This window comes from Arvicola amphibius, chromosome 9 (genome assembly GCF_903992535.2).
Source record: "Arvicola amphibius chromosome 9, mArvAmp1.2, whole genome shotgun sequence".
Taxonomy (NCBI): Eukaryota; Metazoa; Chordata; class Mammalia; order Rodentia; family Cricetidae; genus Arvicola; species Arvicola amphibius.
In genome coordinates this window covers 109,034,114-109,055,672 of record NC_052055.2, presented here as the reverse complement: position 1 = coordinate 109,055,672, position 21,559 = coordinate 109,034,114, and the positions used below count along the sequence as shown (strand labels likewise).

The window sequence follows — 21,559 nt, the reverse complement described above, 5'->3', positions numbered from 1 at the left end:
TGAGTGTCCCGTAAGCGCCTGGAACTCTAGCCCCAAAGGATCGGATGCCTTCCAGACATCATGACTGCACACAAGCACAAACATGGGTACACAAGCTCAAAAGTGAGCACGCACGCGTGCATTCCCCCACACACACGCGCGCAGTAAATAAAACCTAAAACCTACCATTCGTTTAGACTACATTTTATCTTGGTTTATGACTCCACATTCTATGGGACAACACAAAAGGAAATCTTGGCAGAATTCCACTTTTTTTTTTTTAAACCACAGAGCTATTGAATGCAAACCAACTTAAACACCTAATCATCTGCACTGTATCTCTAGTCAAAATTACTTAATCTGAATGTAACAAACCAATTAGACACTTACACCTCCCTCCCAAACACGGCCTGAACTAAGAAAAAAAAAAAAAACATGCCAGTGTCACAAAAGAAAAACAAAGGCAAGATAGAACATGATAAAGGACTCGGTGCCTAAGGGGCTTGGCCCAAAGAAGTAAATCAATGAAAATTAGATGTGTCGGGGACACTGGGGCACACTGGGGCAACCTGCCGTGTATACAGCAGTACAGTGTCAGAAACGAACTTCCTGCAACTGATGTCGTTATGGTTATACACAAAAGTACCCTTGATGTTAGGAGAAAGATGCTGTTTGCAACTGATCTTCAAATGATGCAGAACGTAAAACAATAATCAGGAGAGAGCACAATAACAGCGGAACACTCCAGGTGCAGACGGAAGGGAGGTTAGCCTGGCCAAGGGTAGAGGTGGCTAGCATGCTGTCTCAACCTTTGTGGGAATTTTCCCAAGTACTGAGAGGCTAAAGAGAACAAACACCATATGAGCAAAAGAAAATACAAAGTTGGCAAATAACGAAGAACTATATGAAGTCTTCATTAATGAAATTATATATTCCATAAACCCAATTTTCTAAACCAAGATAAATTCATTATGTTTTAATATTGAGGCATTACTTATTTATATTCTTAAAGAATAGCCCTAAACTTTACTTTTTTAATTAAAACTTTATAATGAAGAGCTTGCAAATAAAAACATTAAATTAAGTGGACTTAACTACCCAATAAAATGTCTTGCTACAGAATTCCCTTTGGGTAAAAACCAAAAATTTATCAAGATGGGATAGACAACAATACTGCTGGAAAAGATGACAGAACGAAATTCAAGTCCACACATATCAGAAGAAAAACATGAAAGCCACGCCTTCAAGAAATGGGCTGTTGTGGGAAATCACAGGTGACTTCATGCTCCTCTCCAGGGCAGGGCATGGACAGCTGGACAGATGTGGCGGCTCCCATCTGACCACATGGTCCAGCTCCCACTCTCTACGAGGAAGGATGGAAACAGAGAAAAACAACTGGAACTTCGCTACAGAAACATCGCTGAACGAATTCTAGGGAAGGGTGCTGTCAGGAGAGGGTGGGGCACAGGAAACACGACCCTTGGCAAGAGATGAAGTTCAGACTGCCTGAAGAACGGTCTATCCTGTGCTCACTGTGGTCCCTGCACAATTTATGCCAAGGACGTGTAACTGGGTCACAACACTGCTTTGTTGCCACGGACCTGGATAAAGCCCCGTGGTAGAGCTTTGGGTGGAAAGGTGGAAGTACAGCAAACACCCTCACCTGCTCAAAAGGCACTGCCGTCTTTCCTGTGCTGGCAGAGTTTAGACAACTGTCCGTTCATCCCACGGGAAACAAGAAATGCAAAGGTCTTTCTATGAACTTGTTTGAATATTAACTAGAAAGCATAACGCCATAACACAGGCTGATGATAATACATTTACATTATCATTCCTTAAATTCATAAAAAACATACCTTTAAAAAGAAGACTTTCAAAGCCTATTTTTATTCATTTGTCTGTGTGTACATCACGTGTATGCTTGTACCTTTAAGAGGTCAGAAGAGGGTATTGGATCCCCTGGAGTTGGAGTGACAGGCGGTTGGTGAGCTGCGTGATGTGGCTGCTGGGAATTGAACTCAGACCCTCTACAGGGGCAGAAAGCCGTCCCAACCAATCATCCAAGTCTCCAGCTCCCACAAATACCAATGTGGGGCCTGGGCTGTAAAAGCTGTCTGCTAGTATGCACTTCCACCATGATGTGTTCTTAGGGAATAGATGGTGTTCTGTCCCATCAATAACCTCTACCACGCAAAGAAAGACCGCTCAGTTAATAACCCATCTGTCTCCACAGTCCTTTCCTCCCTTCCCTATGACTCCAGGATGTCAAGAACATACGTCAACACAAACGCCATGAACCTCCGTGCCCTTGGGAATGCAGCATCTAAAACGTCTGGGCTGTGGCTCAGCGGTGTGGTGCTTATCATAGAAGAGCAGGCCCCTCACGCTCACCTTGTCAATAGAAACCACCAGAGTGGGCTCCACCTTAGCTTCAATTTCTTCTGGTCCGTAAAAACAGTGGAGTTTACCCCCTCTCAGAGCACAGTACAGCCTTCTCCAGCCAACCAGACCTTTTACTGTTTGCTGGAAATAAAAAAAAAAAAAAAAAAAGTCAAGAAACCATCAATCTAAGTCACTACCACCCCAACTCTAAACTCAGCTCGGTCTTTACATAATCAGTTAAGGCTTCAGAACTTTTAAAATGTGACGGAATTAGCCATTCATTGGCTTGACAGTAAGGCTGAGCACCCCAAATCCAAGAGCGGGGAAGTCTAGAATTCTCAGAAGCATTAGGCAAAATGAAGGTAATTATTACCACACAATTTTACACATACAAAATCATAAATCAACACAGGTTTGGGAAAGCTAGCCTATTAAAATCTAGTGCTTAGAATTACACAGCGATTCATCAAAGGGCCCGGGGAAATTATAAAAATAACTCTCTCTGTACTGAAAATAATTCCCCTTCACTTCTTTCAGAACACTAGAAAACGGTGACTAGCTGCTAAGAATGCAAATTTTCTTCCTCCTAATGGAATCTTTTAGAAAAAAAAAAAAAAGCTATTGATTCATCGAAGCCCACGATTAATTATTTACTGAATATAAATAACTCTGGCTATAAATAAATCAGGAGTAAGTGGCACAGAGGCAGCTCTGGAAGCCCAGAGGCCCAAACTGCGCCAAACACTGTCTGCCAGAGGGGGCCTTTATGGGAAAGGTGCTGGGCAGCCGGAGTTGGTTTCCACACGACAACCGTTGCCAGGGTCCTTTGCCTGTGGGACGGGCGACCCGAGGGAACTGACTTCAGGAGGCCCTCTTCGGTAGCCGCTCTTCCCACCCCACACCTTCCAAGCAGCTCATGTCCAGTAACGGTAAAAAGGCTAACACTTCCAGAAAGGCCACTGGGGCAAGTGCCTGTGTAGTGGGTGTCTGACTGGCACTCCACAGCTGAAGGAGAGATGTGAAGTCCCCTACCTGCTCATTAAGGAATCCCGCAAATGCATCTTCGGCCATACAAGCAGGCTGGGCCACTAACCGGCAGCACACGTTGCCATACAAGGGGAGCCAAAAGGAACAGTCCTCTGGTTAAAGAAGAGAGGGAGGGAAAAAAAAAAGCAAGTGATAAATATACATTTAAGGTTGTTACACATTCCAGAGTTTTCCTTTCTATGTTTTTTTCCCCCTTTATACAATAACATTTAAAAATTTTTACATCATGGCTCATCTACCTGAATTCTGATGTAATACTAAAGGATACAGGAGCATGTGGAAAAGCCAGGGCAGGCCCAGACCAACAGTGTGGTCAACTGGAGGAACGGTGGCAGAATAGTGACCTTTCGTCTCCTGACTTCAGAAGTAATCGTTAAGGGAATTCTTCACAATTTAATAGAAAATAGTATAATAAAAGTGACTTGTGGTCACCAAATTTCACTTTTTGCTTTAATTTTTATTATAATTAGCAAGGTGTGCCTTTAAGTGGAACATTATTTCACCCGAATTAAAGACATTTAAACACTTCAGCCCAACTTCTTAGCCTTCCCTTATTGAACGAATAATCATGAGCCATGAGAAGCAGCCTCCAATGTGAGCCTGTATGTGCGGGTAGGGAAGGAACTGTGAGGTCTGCACCCAGTGATGGCATCAACAGGATGAAGAGGGACAGGATGCATGGGGAGGGAGGAGGGAGGGGGAAGGAGGAAAGGGAAAGGAGGAATGGGGGAGGAGGAGAGGGAAGAGGACCACCAGCATCAGGCATCAGAGCTTCAGCGAGCTGGCTCAGAGGTGTTCACACCAAGGCAGAGCTTAGATGCAGGTCTGTCTAGCCTAGAAAGAGCAGAAAGAGAGAGGTGCACATCCCTGAAGTGAAGCCATGAAGGGTGGCTAGGTGTCAGGAGACACAACCAAGCCAAACAAAGAGTGACCATGTTCCACGGGCGGCCCAGCCACCGGGAGCAGTGAGAAGACACCGTGAGGCAGTGGCTGACCAGCGTGGGAGCACTAAGCTAAAGGGAGGAGAAACCAAGGATCCCCCCCATCAGGGATGGAGCGGGCTGGAAAGTGCACGGTGGGCTGGAATATTCCAGGGTATTCCAGGGAGCAAAAAAGTGCTCCAAGAAAGGCCTTAAAACAACACGAAGGCTCTTGAACAGCTACAAATGCAACATCTAAGTGAACAAGGATGTTGGCACATTGCGATGCTCTGACTGACAACAGGCAGAGAGCAGAGCCAGAAAGACACACTCTGAGTCACAAACACCCGGCAAACAGAGGAGGGCACTCCTACTTCACCAGCGGTTCTTTCTACAAATGTCAAGTTGGTGAGAGTCAAGAGGGAGACTTAGGAACAGAGCAGAGGCACTGCAGCCTTTGGACAGAACACCACCAGAGCAGGGCAAGAGGCATGGAGTCTGCACTTTAGGAAGGGTCTCACGTGCTGAGGCGGCTGGTGGCGATGACGCAGCCAAACAGCTCAACAGTACTTAATACCCGTTACGATTTTTGGGATTTGTAAAGCATGCGGTAAGCAACTTGGTATCATGTGTTTGTGTGCAGGAGGAAGATCTTGACAAGGAACCTGTGAGTTTCTTGTTAGTTTGAGATTATTTTTAAAAGTTCTTTCAAAAAGGAACAGAAACCTGCAAGATAGCATTCCTTCGATGCGGGATGCAGTACAGCAGTAGGCATATCCCTTCCACCCATACAGAAGGAAAGCACTGGGTAATTTACTCTGTGCATCGGGGTGTAAACAAATATCCGGGACATGCTGTCACGTCAGGCTGGCTCACGTCGACAAGGATTTTAGAATGCTCACTACACCCTGATAACTAGCTGTTGGCTGCAATCATTATTTACTCAGAGCCTTAGGAACACTGAAAAAAATACTGGTTTGGATAAAAATACAGTTACTTAGTGTTCTAGTTGGCTTTCTGTTGCTGTGATAAACACCACGACCAAAAGCAATTCAGAGCAGAAAGGCTCACTGCAGCTTATACTTCCCGGTGCTGGTCCATCATTGAGGGAACTCAGAGCAGGAACCCGGAGGAATGCCGCTTACCAGCGTGCTCTCTGGTTTCTGCTCAGTTAGGTTTCTTATACAGCCCAGACCCACCTACCTGCCTAGGGATGACACTACCCACAGTGGGCCAAGCCTTCCTTTATTAATTAGCAATCAAGAAGATGCTCAACCAACACGCCCACAGGCTAATCTGAGGGCGGCAACTCTTTAGTGAGGTTCTCTCTCTCTCTTCCTGGGTCTGTAAAGATGATAGCAGAACCTAACCAGGACACTGAGGATATACTAAGTTCAGTAATCAGTCAAGGGGGAAAACCAGCCTAAATAAAGAACGGAAACGAAAACTAAAATGGATTCAAAACTTGCCTATGAGTCAGCCTACTTTAGACTACTTCCGGGACTAATCCCATCTTTTTGTTAAGACCTTAGTCAAGGCGACCTGGGAGAATACACACAGCTACACAAAACACAGTGATTCCACAGTGCACAGAAAAAGAAACAAGTAGGAGTCACCTTTTCTAAAACAAGCAGTCAACAAAATAAAAACTGAACACAGCCAAGTGTCTCAGTAACACATAAATTTTGTATACAGGAATTTCAAATTTATGAATGGCTGATGTTGTAAATATCTGTAAGTTGCTTACTTTTAAGTTAGAATGTAATTCCTCAAGACACAGAATCATAAATGATTAGGTTCTCAGACAAGTCCATAAAGTTTGTGCAATCAATAATGTATTTGAATGTGACACACCACATATAATCATGTGCATCTCATAAGATGAGTTCAGATTTCACACAAGGGAGGGAAAAATCCTTCCTTCCTGCAGTATTCTTGAGGGGGATGCCAGACACAGAATCCCTTCCTGTAGCATCCTTGAGAGGGGATGCTGGATAAAGAATCCCTGTCACATCCTGGAAAGGGGATGCAGATGTAGAATCCCTTCCTGCAGCAGCCTTGAGAGGGGATGCTGGATAAAGAATCCCTGTCACATCCTGGAAAGGGGATGCAGATGTAGAATCCCTTCCTGCAGCAGCCTTGAGAGGGGCTGCTGGATGCAGAATCCCATCCTGTAGCATCCGAGGATGCAGATGTTTGGTTCCCAGCTCCACATACTCAACCATCACCTGTGATTTCTTACCAAGGCTTTGATAACTCCAGATTACTGAGGAACAGAAGAGTCACAGCTTCTCTGTGCCTCTTGCAAAGAAGAGGACCTCCAGGACACCCACTCAACATCTGAACGCTAATTCTACACTTAAAAACACCACCTCTCTCAAGAAGAGTTGTCATGTGTGAAATACGTGCATGGCATCAACCATGAGCCTGGCACATGCCAACTGCCTCTGATTATATCCCAGGGCAGTCTCACTCCCATAGTCCGCTCTGTCCACGTGTCAAGGCTACTCTCAATCCTCGTACCCAAAACATTTGTCAAAATACTCAATCATTCCTTTCTAACCAAAGGGCACACGAGGACAGGATGGACAGGAAATCAAAGTGCCAACTATGGCTCATAAAAATGGCTTTCAAAAGTGAAGTCAAAACTGCCAGCCCCCCAAAAAACTTCCTAAAAGCAACTCTAAGGACTGAGTTTTAAGAAAGGAAGTAATCCCAAATTCAAGACATGAAAGTCGAGTAGTCCCTACGGACACATGGAACATGGGGTAAGACCAGGTCAAGAGATGAAGCCCAAAGTATCCTGTGAAATTTAAAAACAAACAGAATTATGTTCTACAACAAGAACACACTGATTACGGGAATGGAGTCCAACTATTCTAAAGCTTTTACACTGTCTGGGAAAAAGAGAAAACAAGCTCCTACTGTTTACTTTGGTGATTACAAATTTAAGGGTAATTTCTACGACATTACAATATAATGTATAATTTTACCAACAGAGGAAAATTTGAATGATAAAAGTAATTACCCCTTGTTTGAAGAGGCAGGCCTATAACATGAAAAAATGCACATTTTGAAGTAAAAATAAAAACACAGTTTAAAAATTATGTACAATAACAAAGGCTCAAATTAGACAAAGCAAAATCGAATAGCCAAGAAGACTGGAATGCAGAACTTGATTCGTCCATACCTCCTGCCACACGGACTATGCACACTTACCATTAATAACAAATTATTAGCATGCTAGTAAATAAGGCAGAAGGGCCTATTTCGAGAATGAGCATTAAAATAGAGAAGATAAGAAGACGTCAATATGAGAAATAGATTGGGGGCAGACAGAACTGCAGGAGCCGTGTGATATAAAGTATTGAAGGAGATTCCATGTGCATAAAACTCATATCCAGGCCGAGTCCACATGGATCTGTGAAAATACTTTCTGGAAATGACCCAAGACACAGGAAAGCAGAGCCTGCAGCTACCTGAAGACAACTCTGTTGTAGGGGTGTGGCAGCACACAATGTGGGGGCGGAGCAAATGCTCTGCCACCAAGAGGGCTTAACAACACCTCTGTCCACACACGGTCCAAATCCTAGCATCTGGAGAAGGACGTACAGACGGCAGAGCCATAAGAGACCAGCATGGAAGCAAATGCGACCCATATTGGGACTTCCACACCCAGAGTTCCTAGGGCACGTGGTACCAGTGAGAATCTGTGTAGAGATCCCCCTTAAAAAGGTTAGATTACATGTTTCACAGCCTATCACCTCCCCTCCATTTTTAGTAAATTTTATTATAACTTTCCAAAGTCACCATGAAATCACCTATCCCAGGAGCACCGGGGCATCTGGCCTTTGCAGCAGAAAAGCACGAAGTAGCCATACACACGCTTCCATACCCTTTCCCCTAGGAAATGAATGAGTGTGGAACTCAGCTCCTTGCCCCACAACTGCTCTGTATTTCCCACCCTGGGTACAGCTGGTAACGCGCTCACAGACCTTCCCTACCACCTGAGCTTCTTAGACACATTCCCACAGATTCCTTTCAGAAAAAAAAAAAAACCAATGAATGTAGTGTTATTATTCAGGTGGGAGTTAAAATGGACATAAGCCTGCTTCCTGCGTGTCCTCATTTTCTATCAGCAGAAGGCGTGGCTTGTCCTGATCGTTTACTTTAAACCCAGACATATCTGACTGTCAGCCAGCAGAACAGAGAATCATCAACCCTGAGTCACGGAGAAGGGCATGGAACACTTCAATTCTTTCTATTGGGAATCAGGGTTAGCCACAACAGCAACAAGAACCCTTTATCTTTCTCCTCTGGGGAAGAGAGACACATGGTGGAGAAAACCCAGACTCGTCCATGTGTATATTTGTAAAGCCAATATCCCCTCCAGGGGAGCATGCTAAAATTAGAAGACACCGTCACCACAGGCACACACCCAACACACATGATTAAATCACGCACAGAGTACTCACCATTGCCATGAACAGACAGATTATGGGTCTTGAAGCAGTCCCCCGCACTTTCCAAGGTCAGGGTGGCATGAGCTAGCAGATGGTACTTCGCACCCCTGAGAACGAGATGGAAGGCATCCTTAAATATTCTTACATGCTGTTATCTATAAGGTCAGCCATTCAAGTGTCCAGCAAAATGAAAACAACAACCAACCCGATCTTAGAAAATAGGGCAAATGACTCAGACAACATTTCTTTAAACACACACCACAAGAGGCCCCAACCAATAGCAAAGCCATGTTGGACTTTCCCAGGGTAAAGAGACCACAAAAAGGTACCATCTAACGTCTACTGCTAGGCGAACTGACCACCATGAAAACAAACCTGGGGTTGTGGGTACGGAACAGAAGGAACACTGCCTGGGGCGAGGAGGATATAGAACCTTGCACAACTGCCAAGCGGAGCAGATCCAGCAGTTGGGCTTCTGGACACACACCCACAAGGATGGAAAAGAAGGACGGGAATAAACATGTGAGCACTATGTTCACAGAGGCACTACTTTATAAGACCTGAAAGGTTGAATGGCTTAGTGGCCGCACATAAATCTACTGATATTTTAATTATCATCTGCCACCCCATGGTCTACTCAGGCCGCAGACCTGGTGGGGTCCCATGGCTCGGCTCTGCCATGGTCACAATATATAGGTTTATTAAGTCTCTCTTATTCTAGTTATCAATAAGACTTGGGGTTCAAAGGCTGGGGTGAAAACCTACTAGCTCAGAGGCTGAGGAGCAGCTAGCTGGCCTTGCTTTTTGGCCACAACACACCATGAGACACATCTCTTGCCTCGGCCTAGAACCAAGAGAACTCAAACTCAAGCCCCGCCCTTTCCTTCCTGTGCATCTTCTCTATCCAAATTGTTGGCTTCTCTATGGCCAGTTTCCACCTAGGGATGGATAAATGGCATCTACCTACCTACTTACCTACCTATCAATCTACCAACCATCTATCCAAAGAATTATCCAACCTTCAAAAGGAAGCAAATTCTGACACATTCTACATACATACAACATGGATGACCCATGAAAACACCATGCTAGATGAACTCTTCCTGTCACAGAAGGAAACATGTCATATGATTTCACTCACCCCAAGCGTCAGAAACAGTCAGATCCTTGGGTAGCTGAACAATGGCCGTAAGAGGCCGAGTAGGGAAAAGCAGGGGGCAGGGGTGTTAGTGCTGAAGGGGTAGGGAATTTCAGCTCAGGAAGATGAGGAAGTAGTAGAGACAGTTGATGGGGATGGCCACCCAGATCAGCAAAGTAAATCTACCTCATACCCCTCAACTGTGTTCTCAAAAACTGCTAAGACAGCCAATTTAAGTCACATACAATCTGACGTAATAAAATAAAAAAGCTCAGCTATATACATGACACACATGACGGCACACCCTATGCTCTCAGCACATTGGACGCAGAGTCAAAAGACTGTGATCCTGAACTCCATAGTAGACCCTATCTCAGGGTCTCCCCATCCTAACATTTATATTATCATGATGACAGATTTATATCCAGCACACGTTATTACCCAATTTAGCATCCTTATCACCTTATATTTTGGCAATTAGAAAAAAATATGTAAGCTTTTTATAACACAGATGTCTCGATGAAGGGTCTCCATTTGCTCTAAGCACATTTACTCAATCCCTATCATGTGCTAAGTCTTGTGCTAGGTGATGGGCTTTCAGTTGTCAGTAAGATCCAGTGTTATATTCTGGTGTAGGCAGGAGTGGAAAAGGGGGAGCAGACAGCAACAAACACAAATATATAACATACCAGCATCTTCCAGTGGTGCTAAAACCTTTGCTATGACAGGAACGAGGTGAGAAGTGCCATGCTAAGACAGTAAAGTAGAGAAAGCGTCTCCGCGTCTCCGAGGAAGCAGCCCTTACGCCATCACAAAGAGGTCTCAAGGGCTGGAGAGATGGCTGGGTAGGTAAACGACTTGGCGTGCCAGCATCAGGACCCATGTGAAAAATCAAGCAGCACATGTCTGTACAGTGGGGATCACCCTTCTGTACACTGTGAATATATGTTGTTCTCATTGGCTGATAATAAAAGCTGCTCGGGCCTATGCCAAGGCAGAATATAGCTAGGTGGGGGAACTAAACTGAATATAGGGAGAAAGAAGGACCAAGTGGGGCGGGGGAGGGGGAAGAATACGAGCCAGGTGCCCAATAAACAAGATGCCAGAAGACTGGTGACGTCACAGCCACATGGGCCATACACAGATTGGTAGAAACGAGTTAATTTAAATGTAAGAGCTAGTTAGTAATATGCCTAAGCTATAGGCCAAATATTTTCTAATTAATATTAAGCCTCTGAGCGATTATTCCGACGCAGCAGTGGGAACAGGAGAGACAGAAGAACCTCCGTTTATACCTCTGCACTCTCTGCACTGGGTGGGAGAGAAGGGTGCATATCCCTGCAGGTCACTGGCCAGTCATGCTACCTGAATGGGGAGCCACTGGGATGGGTGAGCTCTAGGTTGAGTGACGGACCCCAAAAATGAGGTGAAGAGTGATCCAGACTTTGGCTGTGAGAAATGCATGGAGTGCATGCATACATATTCCAGACCTGGATGAGCAAATGATTCCAGAAACTGAGGAGACATGGCCTGCGCAGGGACAGCTGGGAAAGCAACTTCAACGACAAAAGGAAAGCAGAAGTGTGGCTGGAAATGCAGGCAGAGGTCAGAAGGCACTGGGCTTCGTGAGGCCTTGGAGGAGGGTGGGTTGAAGTCTATGAGGAAGGGGAAGTCACCGCAAGTTGAGAGGTGGATAATGAAACCTAGAACTAACTGGACTTTCCAGGGCAAAGACCCCCTTTGACCAAACCCTAGCCAGGCTTCTCCGAGCCTTCTGTTGAACTGGGTCTCAACCTGGGCCTACATAGGCTGCGTGAAGAACTGCACACTGGTCCCAGCTCACCTCTAAAGACAGGTGGGTCCCTGTCTCCCAGTCTGTTTGGACAGCTTCACTTGCTGATGTCCCAGCTGGTAAAACCAGGTAAGCTGCACCCAGACCCACTCGGGACTCCCCTTGGGGCTGTGTGGCATTTCCACTTCCACGACTCTGAGCCCTAGCTCGTCATCCCCCTCCCCTTCCTGCCCCCTTTCAAACCTCTCAATACAAATTAGAGTGGAGAACCATTCTTGCTGGCTTCAGCTCCCTGAGCAAAAGTAAACTGTTAGCATCTGCCTTGACCACTTTATTTCCTGCCAGGTTTGTCTGACAAGTGCAATCTCCTTCCTTCCGGCTGTGGACTTGAAAGGTCTGACGTTTCTATCCACAGCGTGGGGAGCAGAGGCTGTCAGGTCTCACTACTAGCACACTTGCCGGAATTCTTAGGCAATCTGGCAATGAAGTTTGTATCTTGGTAGTAAATGGTTATAGAAACTGAATTTGGGACTGGGGTCGTGTGGCTCAGTGGTAAAGTTGTTTGCTGAGTGTATTCAATGCCCAGAACAAGACCAAAAGAAAAAAAAATCCACATAAATAACAACTGTATTTTCTATGCCAGTAACCTCAATTTTATGAGTTTTCATGGTTTTATTGTTTTTCTCTCCAAGCGCTGAGGTGTATGTTAAAGGTACATGTGTGCACACTGGCTAACTCTGGGGGAAAGACAGGTCTGATGAGAATCTTTCACTGTGCCAGGTAACGTTCACAAACTTAGCTCCCACTAAATCTTTGATGGGATCTCTATAATAATATGCACACGTTTGGCAAGCACATAGCATTCTTTACTGGAATCTCTACAATAAAAAAAAAAAAGAGCACACAGCAAGTGTACAGGGACGCATGCATGTCCTCTAAAACAAAAGGAGGTTCCAGAGAAGGTTTTCCAACAAAATCTCTTTTTAAAAAAATTATGTTTTAAGTTTTGTGTGTGTGAGCGTTTTGCCTGCATGTATGTCTGTGCACCATGTGCATGCCTGGTTCCCACAGAGGCCAGAAGGGGGCGTCAGATCTCCTGTGCAGATGGCTGTGAGCTGCCATGTGGGTGTCAGGCATTGAACCAGGGTCCTCTGGAAGAGCAGCCGGTGCTCTAAACCATTGAGCCTTTGCTCCAGTCCCTCCCTTGGTTTTTCATTTTGTATAATCCTTACAGACTAATTTTTAGCACACAGTGTTCCAGGTTAAGGTTTATATAGAAAAACTTGTTATTTTTATCTCCATATTTCAACCTGACAACGTCATCAGCATGAGGCGTGAGTGCAGTTCCAGCTGGGCTGAACAGGACATCAGATCTACACACATTTGCACAAGGTCACTGAGAATCATATCGCCACTACTGAAGCCACTAACCTCATGCTCTGTGTGAGTCACTCTGCTAGCACTGCCTACTCCGTGTGGGCTAGCCTCTGCTAGCACTGCCTGCTCCATGTGGGCTAGCCTCTGCTAGCACTGCCTGCTCCGTGTGGGCTAGCCTCTGCTAGCACTGCCTGCTCCATGTGGGCTAGCCTCTGCTAGCACTGCCTGCTCTGTGTGGGCTAGCCCCTGCTAGCACTGCCTCACACTACGCACGTTTCCATGGAGCCTTTCATAATTAGCTTTCATTTTCCTCTAGCATCTTCATGAGTTCCCCCTACCCCTGCAAAATTAAGGAAGCACTGGAGAACACTGGAGAGTGAATCCAAGGAACCAAAGGCCACAGTTACAAGGAGAGCGAGCACTAACAGCACACAAAGCTGCCTGCTAATCCGACGCCAGCTGTGTGGTAACAAGGTGTAATATATGATGCGCTCTCCCGAGATGCTCATCTGTTTTATGGAAGTACATTGTTGAATACTGTAAGTGCTTTAAATTGATAAAGCAATATCGTTTTCCTTGCGAGAAAGAAAAAGAAACAGGCTGCCTATCGGTGATTGAATGCAGAACGTGCCGTCTTTCGGAGAAAGATGGCTCGCTGACAATGAGGTAGAGCTGTCTGCGTTTGTCACCATGGCTGCAACAGTCAGGAACCAAGGGTGAAGGCGAGCGCTCTCACAAGCAAAGGGAAACAGAAAAATATGTAATTGTATTAGGTCGGTGAGGCTAAGGGAGGCACAGGAGGAGGATTAAGGTGAGCAGGGGAGAGGAAGCCCCTCGTGCACAGTCAGGCTTGTGCAGAGAGCTGGGTGGAAGCAATGAGCCATAGGCAGAGACGGCAAGGCCATGGGAGCACAGGCCAGGCATGGTTCAAACACCCAGGACTGTGGCTGGGCTGTCGTGAGGGAGCACAGCGATGGCACCAGATGTCCAGCGGGCCAGCAAGGGGCAGAAGCTACACATAGCACTAGCTGGAGTGCGGGATAAAGACCCCAAACTGTTCTGAGTGACACAGGGAGAGGCAGCTGCTATGGTCTGAGCTCTACCAGAATGAAGCGTGCCCTGCGGCTGTTGTGTGGAGGACAGACCTTGGGGACTGATGTGAAAGCAGAACCTTCAACTAGGGTGGATGCAGGCTGGGGACAGTGAGGAAGGAGGTGACCTTCTTCACGCCCTCTCGAAGCTGACCCAGTGTGAACACAGCTCAGGAAAGCACACCAGGAAAAGCGCCAAGGCTTTGTGTTCAAGCCACCAGAAAAAAGGGAGTCACTAGTTGAGATGGGGCGGGCTGAAGGGGGTTAGGTATGGAGTTGAGTTTGGAGCAATTCAATTTAATTGCCCGTTATTGGGCGGGCGGGTGGGCAGGTGTTGCGTCTAGAGGCAGAAGACACCGAACACTGAAATTTGGGAGTTTTCGATACTGAGATGAAATTTAATGAAAGTGAGAAGACCAAGTAAATGTTGATGATCAAATACAACCCTTTGGATTGAGTTGAAATGCAGCGATCAAAGGAGACAGACAAGGCCCCCCCCCCCAAAGGTAGAAGATGAACCATGACAGCGGGACCTGAGAAGACAGTCAAAGCCTTACTTCACAGGCTTACACCGATGAGCCAACAGCAGCTGTGGCAGAGTGTGGTTGCCTGGATGACCTCAACAGGACTTCCTGTGGGCTGGGATGGAGGAGATAGGATGTATGTCGGCTAAAATGATCCAGGAGAATGGGAGGAGAGGAAGGTGAGACGGGTCTATGAAGACTGTTTCCTCAGCCAAGAGCTGTGGAGGACCTGCAGCAGGTCGGTATATTTGGGAGATAAAAGGAAAGAAAAGCTGATGGTTAGGGGGAAGCAGAAGGGAGAAGGGATCCATCTCAGTCACTGAGAAGACAGACCAGAGGGATCCGGTGCTCAAGCAGATGAGCCCTGGACAGAGAGAGGCAAGAGAGGCTGGTGGGTCCTATGGGGCGAGGACGCATGAATCCACCGACAGTCAAGAATATCAACAGCATTCGAAACACAAGGATCAGCTCTGAGCGAGAAATGGAGACACCTTTTGGGGTAGGGAAGAAAGCAATTATGCAAAATCCTTTAGAAGGTAAAGGGAGAGACCACAGCAACTAAAGATCTGTCCAGCTGTACCAAGTGCACCCATGCGTCCGTGCTCACTTGGGGCACAGGGGAGATGGTAGAATAGGCAAAAATTATACCAAGACTGAATTACAGACTTAATTTTTTTCTTGGGCTTTGTATTAAGCTGTTCTCTGATGCTGTGACACACACAAGAAAAAGGAACTTGGGAAAGGGATTATTCCATTTCATAGCTTATAGTCAGTCAGGAAAGGAAGTCATGGTAGGAGCCTGGATGCAGGAATGGAAGGAGAGGCTCTGGAAAGGGGGCAACTTATTGACTTAATTCACATTGCTTGCTCAGCCTGTTTTCTTATAGAAGCCAGGACCACATGCCTAGGGGCAGCGCCACCCACACTGGGCTGGGTCCTCCTACGTTAATCATTAGTCAAGTAAACGCCCCAAAGACTTGCTTCCAAGCCAATATGATGAAGGTATTTCCTCAACTGCTGTTCACTCTTCTTAGATGACCCTGGCGTGGGTGAAGCTGACAAGAAAAACCAAAAAACCAAACCAAAACAACAAAACTAACCAGCACAGGCTTTAAACCATGATCGTGCCCAGAAGGCCTTTCTCCAAGTACTAAAAGGTAAATGCATAGATCATTAACCTCCAGGTTCTGGGAAGGGCACATCTAAAAATAACAACATGAAAAGGAAAAGTAATAACCAATAATCCCTTCTAAAATGGGTGTGCTTGAATCCAGCCAACAGACGATATGGCCAGGGACGATCATCGGCTAAACCCCATGTGATTTCAGAGCAAAGCCGGGGTGCAGCCTAAGTAGGAACAGGAACACAGCACAGGGAGGAGCTTAAGAGCGTGGGAGGACGATACCGCTGAGAAGCACACAGCATCCTCTCCGGAGCAGCCGGAACACTAAACTTAATTATTATTTTTGTTGTTTGTTTGGCTTTTCTAGATCCCAGTCCTTAAACTCGTGCCACTTTCCTAACGAGTGGTTGGTGTGGTTAAGCAGAAGTAGCTGAAAACCACGGCTGCGTATCAATTGCTGGCAGAGGTCTCGGTACGGTGTCTGCTTGAGAACGGCAGAACTGTGACCACTTCCTTTCCTTAAAGACCTGCGAGACAGCATCTCTGAGGTCGGGGTGAGCAGGGTGGATACTCTTGGCGCACCTGTGCAGATGAGCGCATGATGTTCAGAGAATGTAGCTGACTTGCTGGTGGCTAAGATGGGGTCTGCTATGCCATGCTGTCTTTATGTCTTACAATTAGCTTACAATTAAAGGGCTCTTCTCAAAGAAAACAAAATGTAGTAGCCACGTTTTACGAGATGCAAGAATCCTGAGTGATGAGCAAGCTCTGAAGCCCAAGGACCTTTAGGACTGACCTGCTGCATGGTCTTCTCCAAGGCCAGTTCCTCAGTGAAATTCAGAATCTATCTTAGCTTTCACTCCCTCAAACCTTTTAACAGTACTGTTCCAAACCACAGATGCCCTATTTGTGCTGGAGATGTGTTTAGAAACGTTGTTGTATACCTGCATTCTGATTTAATTTAAAATGCAGCACGGTGGCTTCTTGGGGTATTTCTTTTCAGTTTATATGTGCATGTTTCGCCTGCAGGTACATCTGCGTGATGTGTGTGTGCAGTACTCCCAGAGGCCAGAAGAGGGCGTCAGGTGCCCGGGAACGAGTCAAAGACAAGTGTAGGGGCTAAAGGCTACTAGTGCTCCTAACTATGAAACCAGGTTTCCACTTGAGTAACTTGTTTTTATAAAGTTAGTTTGTCTTTTAGTCAATTAAATTATCACAAATGATACTACACACTTTGACAGGAATTTTTTCTAAAGCATGTTTAAATGACAAAGAACATTATCCCAGCCACTGAGAAGCAAAAAAAAAAAAAAAAAACCAGTTAATTCAGCTGTTAGAGGAACTGGCAAGATCTAAAGAGATTTCAGTAAGCCTAAATCCCACAGATAAAAAGAAAAAATGAGTCACATCGGGGACATACTAAAAAAAAAAAAAAATACCAAAAATGTTCACTGTCTTCTTTAGCCCAACAATACCATTTTATGATGGTATTTGAAGTTGCTTCATTTTTAGCCCATGACTAATTACATGGGCATCTTCCAAACCAACAATGACTTCACTTTTCAAGCATGCTGGTCAGGATAACATTTTGTTTCTAAAACACTGCACTCATTCCCTTGTGCCAACCCTAACACCGAGTTCCCAAAAGTTTAACCAACATGTCTTCTATCGAGTAGGCCAATTGCTACAATACTGGGGTGGGGGGAGGTCAAGCAATATGAAAAATAATGACTACTTAGATGGTAGTGGGGAGGGGGAATGCATTCTTGTCAAGAAAAAAAATAGCTATATTTGGTCACATACCATCTCTTAGACACACTATTTTATATGCACTCATTTTGGTTAGAGACTAAATAAGACCCGCAGTAGGGGCCTCAACACTGAACTTGATCTGTATTAGACAAGCAAAACTGTATCTTCTTGTGCTCTCCGAATACCAATGCTCTGAATACCAATTCGCCGCTCCTCCCAAGTGCCGAAGTGAATGTTTGAGGGGCTGTGGGTTGTGTGTGAGCCAGCTACTCTTCACTCAAGCCTGAAGGCTGAGAAAACGCTGGTACTCAGAGAAGGGGACTGTGTAAAATGCCGTCAAGGGTGTTATCGCATCTTCTGACAGGTCTGAGGAGTCTAAAATAACCAAGGTTTCCTGGGACATGCCTATAGAGAAGCTAAGCCTCTGAATTCGGGGGCAAAGCGTGGAGGCCAGACGTGAATGGAAGAATCAAGATGAAGATGCTTTGTCCCTCTGAGTGATAATGTAACAAACAACACGAGACGGCCAAGAAAACCACCAGGCTTCTCAGAGAAATGCAGGCCTGACAAAGGGTCTAGCCTCACCTACATCATCTTCTGTGAAATTACAAAGGGGGCTGGCCATGAAAGCACATCTACGTTGTATGGTGTCATGTCAAGGTTCTAACCGGAGTGCTCCTGAAAGAATTCAGAAAAAAAAAAAAAACCTGGAAAAAAAAAAAAACAGTAACAATAACGGAAAAGTGCAATTATTAAATACCTATCGTATACAAAGTCCAAGAATTAACTATTGAACTTTATATAATGATGATTCTATAAAATTAGATATTATTGCACTAGTATTAGTCTCTTTGTGTGGGGCAGGGAAAAGAGTATATTAATCTGCCTCGGGTCACACAAGCAGTAGGTGATAGAAAATTTAAAAAAATTAAATTCTCATGGCCAAGCAACAAAGTTTTCAAGTGCTTAGAACCCTGTTTATTGTCACTCGATTTCAGGATGTCTGAAAGCCCCCAAATGTCCCTGAGAACAAGGGCTGGGTCTACGCACCTCTACCTTCCAGCAGAGGAGACAAAGGCCCAAGGGTAAAGTCGCAGGCAGGTGCAGCTGGAAGAGACCCGAGTGATTCTTCCAGTTCCTAGATGATGCTGCTCTTAAGACACGCCGCCACGGTGCTGGGCAGCTACCCCCATGGTCTCTTTCCATTCTAAAGTGTCTAATCTGAATGTGGAATTAGGTAATCTCTGTAAAGAAGAAAGGCTTCTACTACCGTGGCGGTCTGAATGAGATGCCCACCCCCCATGTCTACGGCCATACCACCCTGCATGCGCCTGGTCTCAGCTCATCTCAGAAGCTAAGCAGGGTCAGCTGGGTTAGCACCGGGATGGGAGATGTCCCCCAGTCTCTAGCATTTGAATGACTTGTCCCCAGTTGGTGTGGCTGTGTTGAAGTGTGTCATGTCACTGAGGGTGGGCGTTGAGGTTTTAAAGCCTTGCGCAGTTCCGGATGCACTCTGAGATGTCAGCTCTTGGCTTCCTGACCCCGCCTGCGTGCCTCTGCTCGGCCATCATGACCTCTGACTCCATGGGACTGTAAGCCCAAACAAACTCTTCCTCCTACAAATCACCTCAGTCATGGTGTGTCATCACAGCGACTGAGAAGTGACCAATACAAATACCTTGTGACAGAGTTGAGACCCAGTCCAACAAACGCCCAACAGGATTCCGGTATAAATCTCTCAAGGAAGAAAAACAAAGGCCCCCCCTGCCTCGGTTTTAACATCTGTCTTGGAGAAAATTTTTTTTTTTTTTTTTTTTTTTTTTGGTAGGGGAACTGTTTTTCAGACCTCAAATTGAGATTTACTCATGGATCATAAAAGCAAGTTAATGCCTCATATATAGATGGCATTTTGGTAAATCCAAATGAACTATAATAAAAAATATACCTAATACTATATTGCAAATACCTCGTGTTAACAGCGCTACCCTTTAGGCTATGCATGCAGTCAGTCATGGCATGCAGTACAGTTCTTGTTCCCATCTCTATCAAAACCATCAAGAAAAAAAAAGCTGAGCAGTGGCGGCACATGCCTGTAATCCCAGCATTCAGGGGGCAGAGGCAGGTGGATCTGAGTTTCAGGCCAGCCTGGTCTGCAGAGCAAGTTCCGGCCGGGACAGTCAGGGATACACAGGCAAACCTGTCTTGAAAAAAAAAGAAACCAACCAACCAACAAAAAAACATCCAAACACCACAGTGGGAAGGCTACCAGGACACCTGGCATGGGAAGCATCCTTAGCTCTATCTTGATGACTGAGGTTACTGGGATCAACACTTAGAATATCTCATGTCTATAATTACAGAACCGTCTTGACATGCTGAAGAGCCAGCTTGATTAGCCATACAAAGAAATTCCAGGAAGGAGGCCAGGTCAATGCTTTCCCAATGAAACACAGATACAAGACTGTAGAGAAAAACACAATGTTTCAAGAAAGCGCACAAAGGAAGTCAGGGCTCTGGGCAGAAAGGCTGATGCCCGGCCCAGCAGGAAACAACACAATGAACAAGGAACAGCCAACTGCAGCCTGCAGCAGCAAGGATACCTCCAAAGGTCAGCATGCAGGAAGGACGTGTGCATCATTCTGAAGGCTTTCTCCAATAGCGGAGGGAGAAAGAGAACCATCACGAGAAAACACAAACGTGTACAAACTCAGGAGTTCAAATAAATCACGGTCCACTTCCATGCTTGTGGCCAACCCGCAAGTAAGTCTAAAACTTGATAAAGTGTAAAAGTCGTATAAAAGTCGTTGGGTTTCTCTCCTCTTTACTAACTCTCTTGCGGTGGTAGCATTGCCTTCTCTGCAAGAGTGCTGTCTTGGGGAGAAACACAGAGCAACTGAACCGGACATCTATACCGTACCCCACCTCCCAAGGCTCAGAAATCATTGTAGAAGCCAGGGTGAGAGGCGACCAAGAGCTGAGGCAGTAGATGAACACAAGGAAATCAGTAAGGACACGGCAGGGCTGCTGCTCACAGGGACTTGGGGTGGCTGTGACAGCAATCAGACCTGTGCAAGCCCAAGTCAGACCAAATCCCAGCACGGAGCGGAAGTGGGACACACGGCCCACTGCTAGCCGCTAGCCATGGAGCGACTGGAGATTGCTAGCTGCTGCTGAAGAGAAAGACGGTGTTCTCTGAGACTGTGTCCCCTGATTAACCAAACAGGATCCACACATCCAGGAATACTGGGGCAGCACAAATTGGTCTTGAACGATTTGGAGGGTTAGGGGAACACGGATTGGATGGGTAAGAAGTGGGGGACGGGTCGGGGGAGAGCTGAAGAAGAGGGCAGAGGACCAATCTCATCAAAACATTGTATGAGACGCTCAAAGAAGTAATCAAGAGGAAGATATGCAGAACAAATCTAGGGAGCCATTGCGTTATAGTCTCGACCGAAACAATGAATTGTGGGTAACGGCTGCTAAAAGCCTCAGCTAGGAGACAGGCAATCGGCTTTATAATAGACACATCAGGCTGGAAACTCCCAAACTCAGAAGTGGAGCAGGGTCTCCTAAAGGGAAAATGCAGTGAAAATACTTCTAACGAGACAGAGCATCAGAGCCCTAAGGAGAATGAGCCAACCAGTCCCCCAGATCCATTATGAGAGGACAGGAAATACAGGAGTGCAGAGATACAATCAGCTAGATTACAAATACAGGCACCCTACAAAACCTGGTTTCCTCAATGAGTAAGGCCAAGAAAAACCAGTGGATGGAATTGGATGAGACTAAAATAAGCCTAGAACTTAGACTCACTCAAATGTGTCATTGCCAACTTTGTTTGATCCTGATTTGTACAATCACACCTCAAAGGGACTTTTTCAGGATTGTACAATTTGAATATAGACTACCACGTTACATAAGGACTTATTCTTAAATTGTTAGATGTGATATAATATCGTATTGGTTTCTTA

General features: G+C 45.7%; 1 protein-coding gene across 2 annotated transcripts in view; it reads right to left on the bottom strand.

Moving 5' to 3' along the window:
- Rtkn2 (rhotekin 2) overlaps positions 1-21,559 on the bottom strand; it is a 58,723-nt gene that overhangs the window by 13,336 nt on the left and 23,828 nt on the right. For both annotated transcript variants that reach the window (XM_038343198.1, XM_038343200.1), the window contains exons 7-9: positions 8,804-8,898; positions 3,394-3,500; positions 2,371-2,502 (exon numbers count right to left, since the gene is read on the bottom strand). In XM_038343198.1, the coding sequence (XP_038199126.1) occupies positions 2,371-2,502; positions 3,394-3,500; positions 8,804-8,898 (334 nt within the window). The remainder of the gene's footprint in view (positions 1-2,370; positions 2,503-3,393; positions 3,501-8,803; positions 8,899-21,559) is intronic.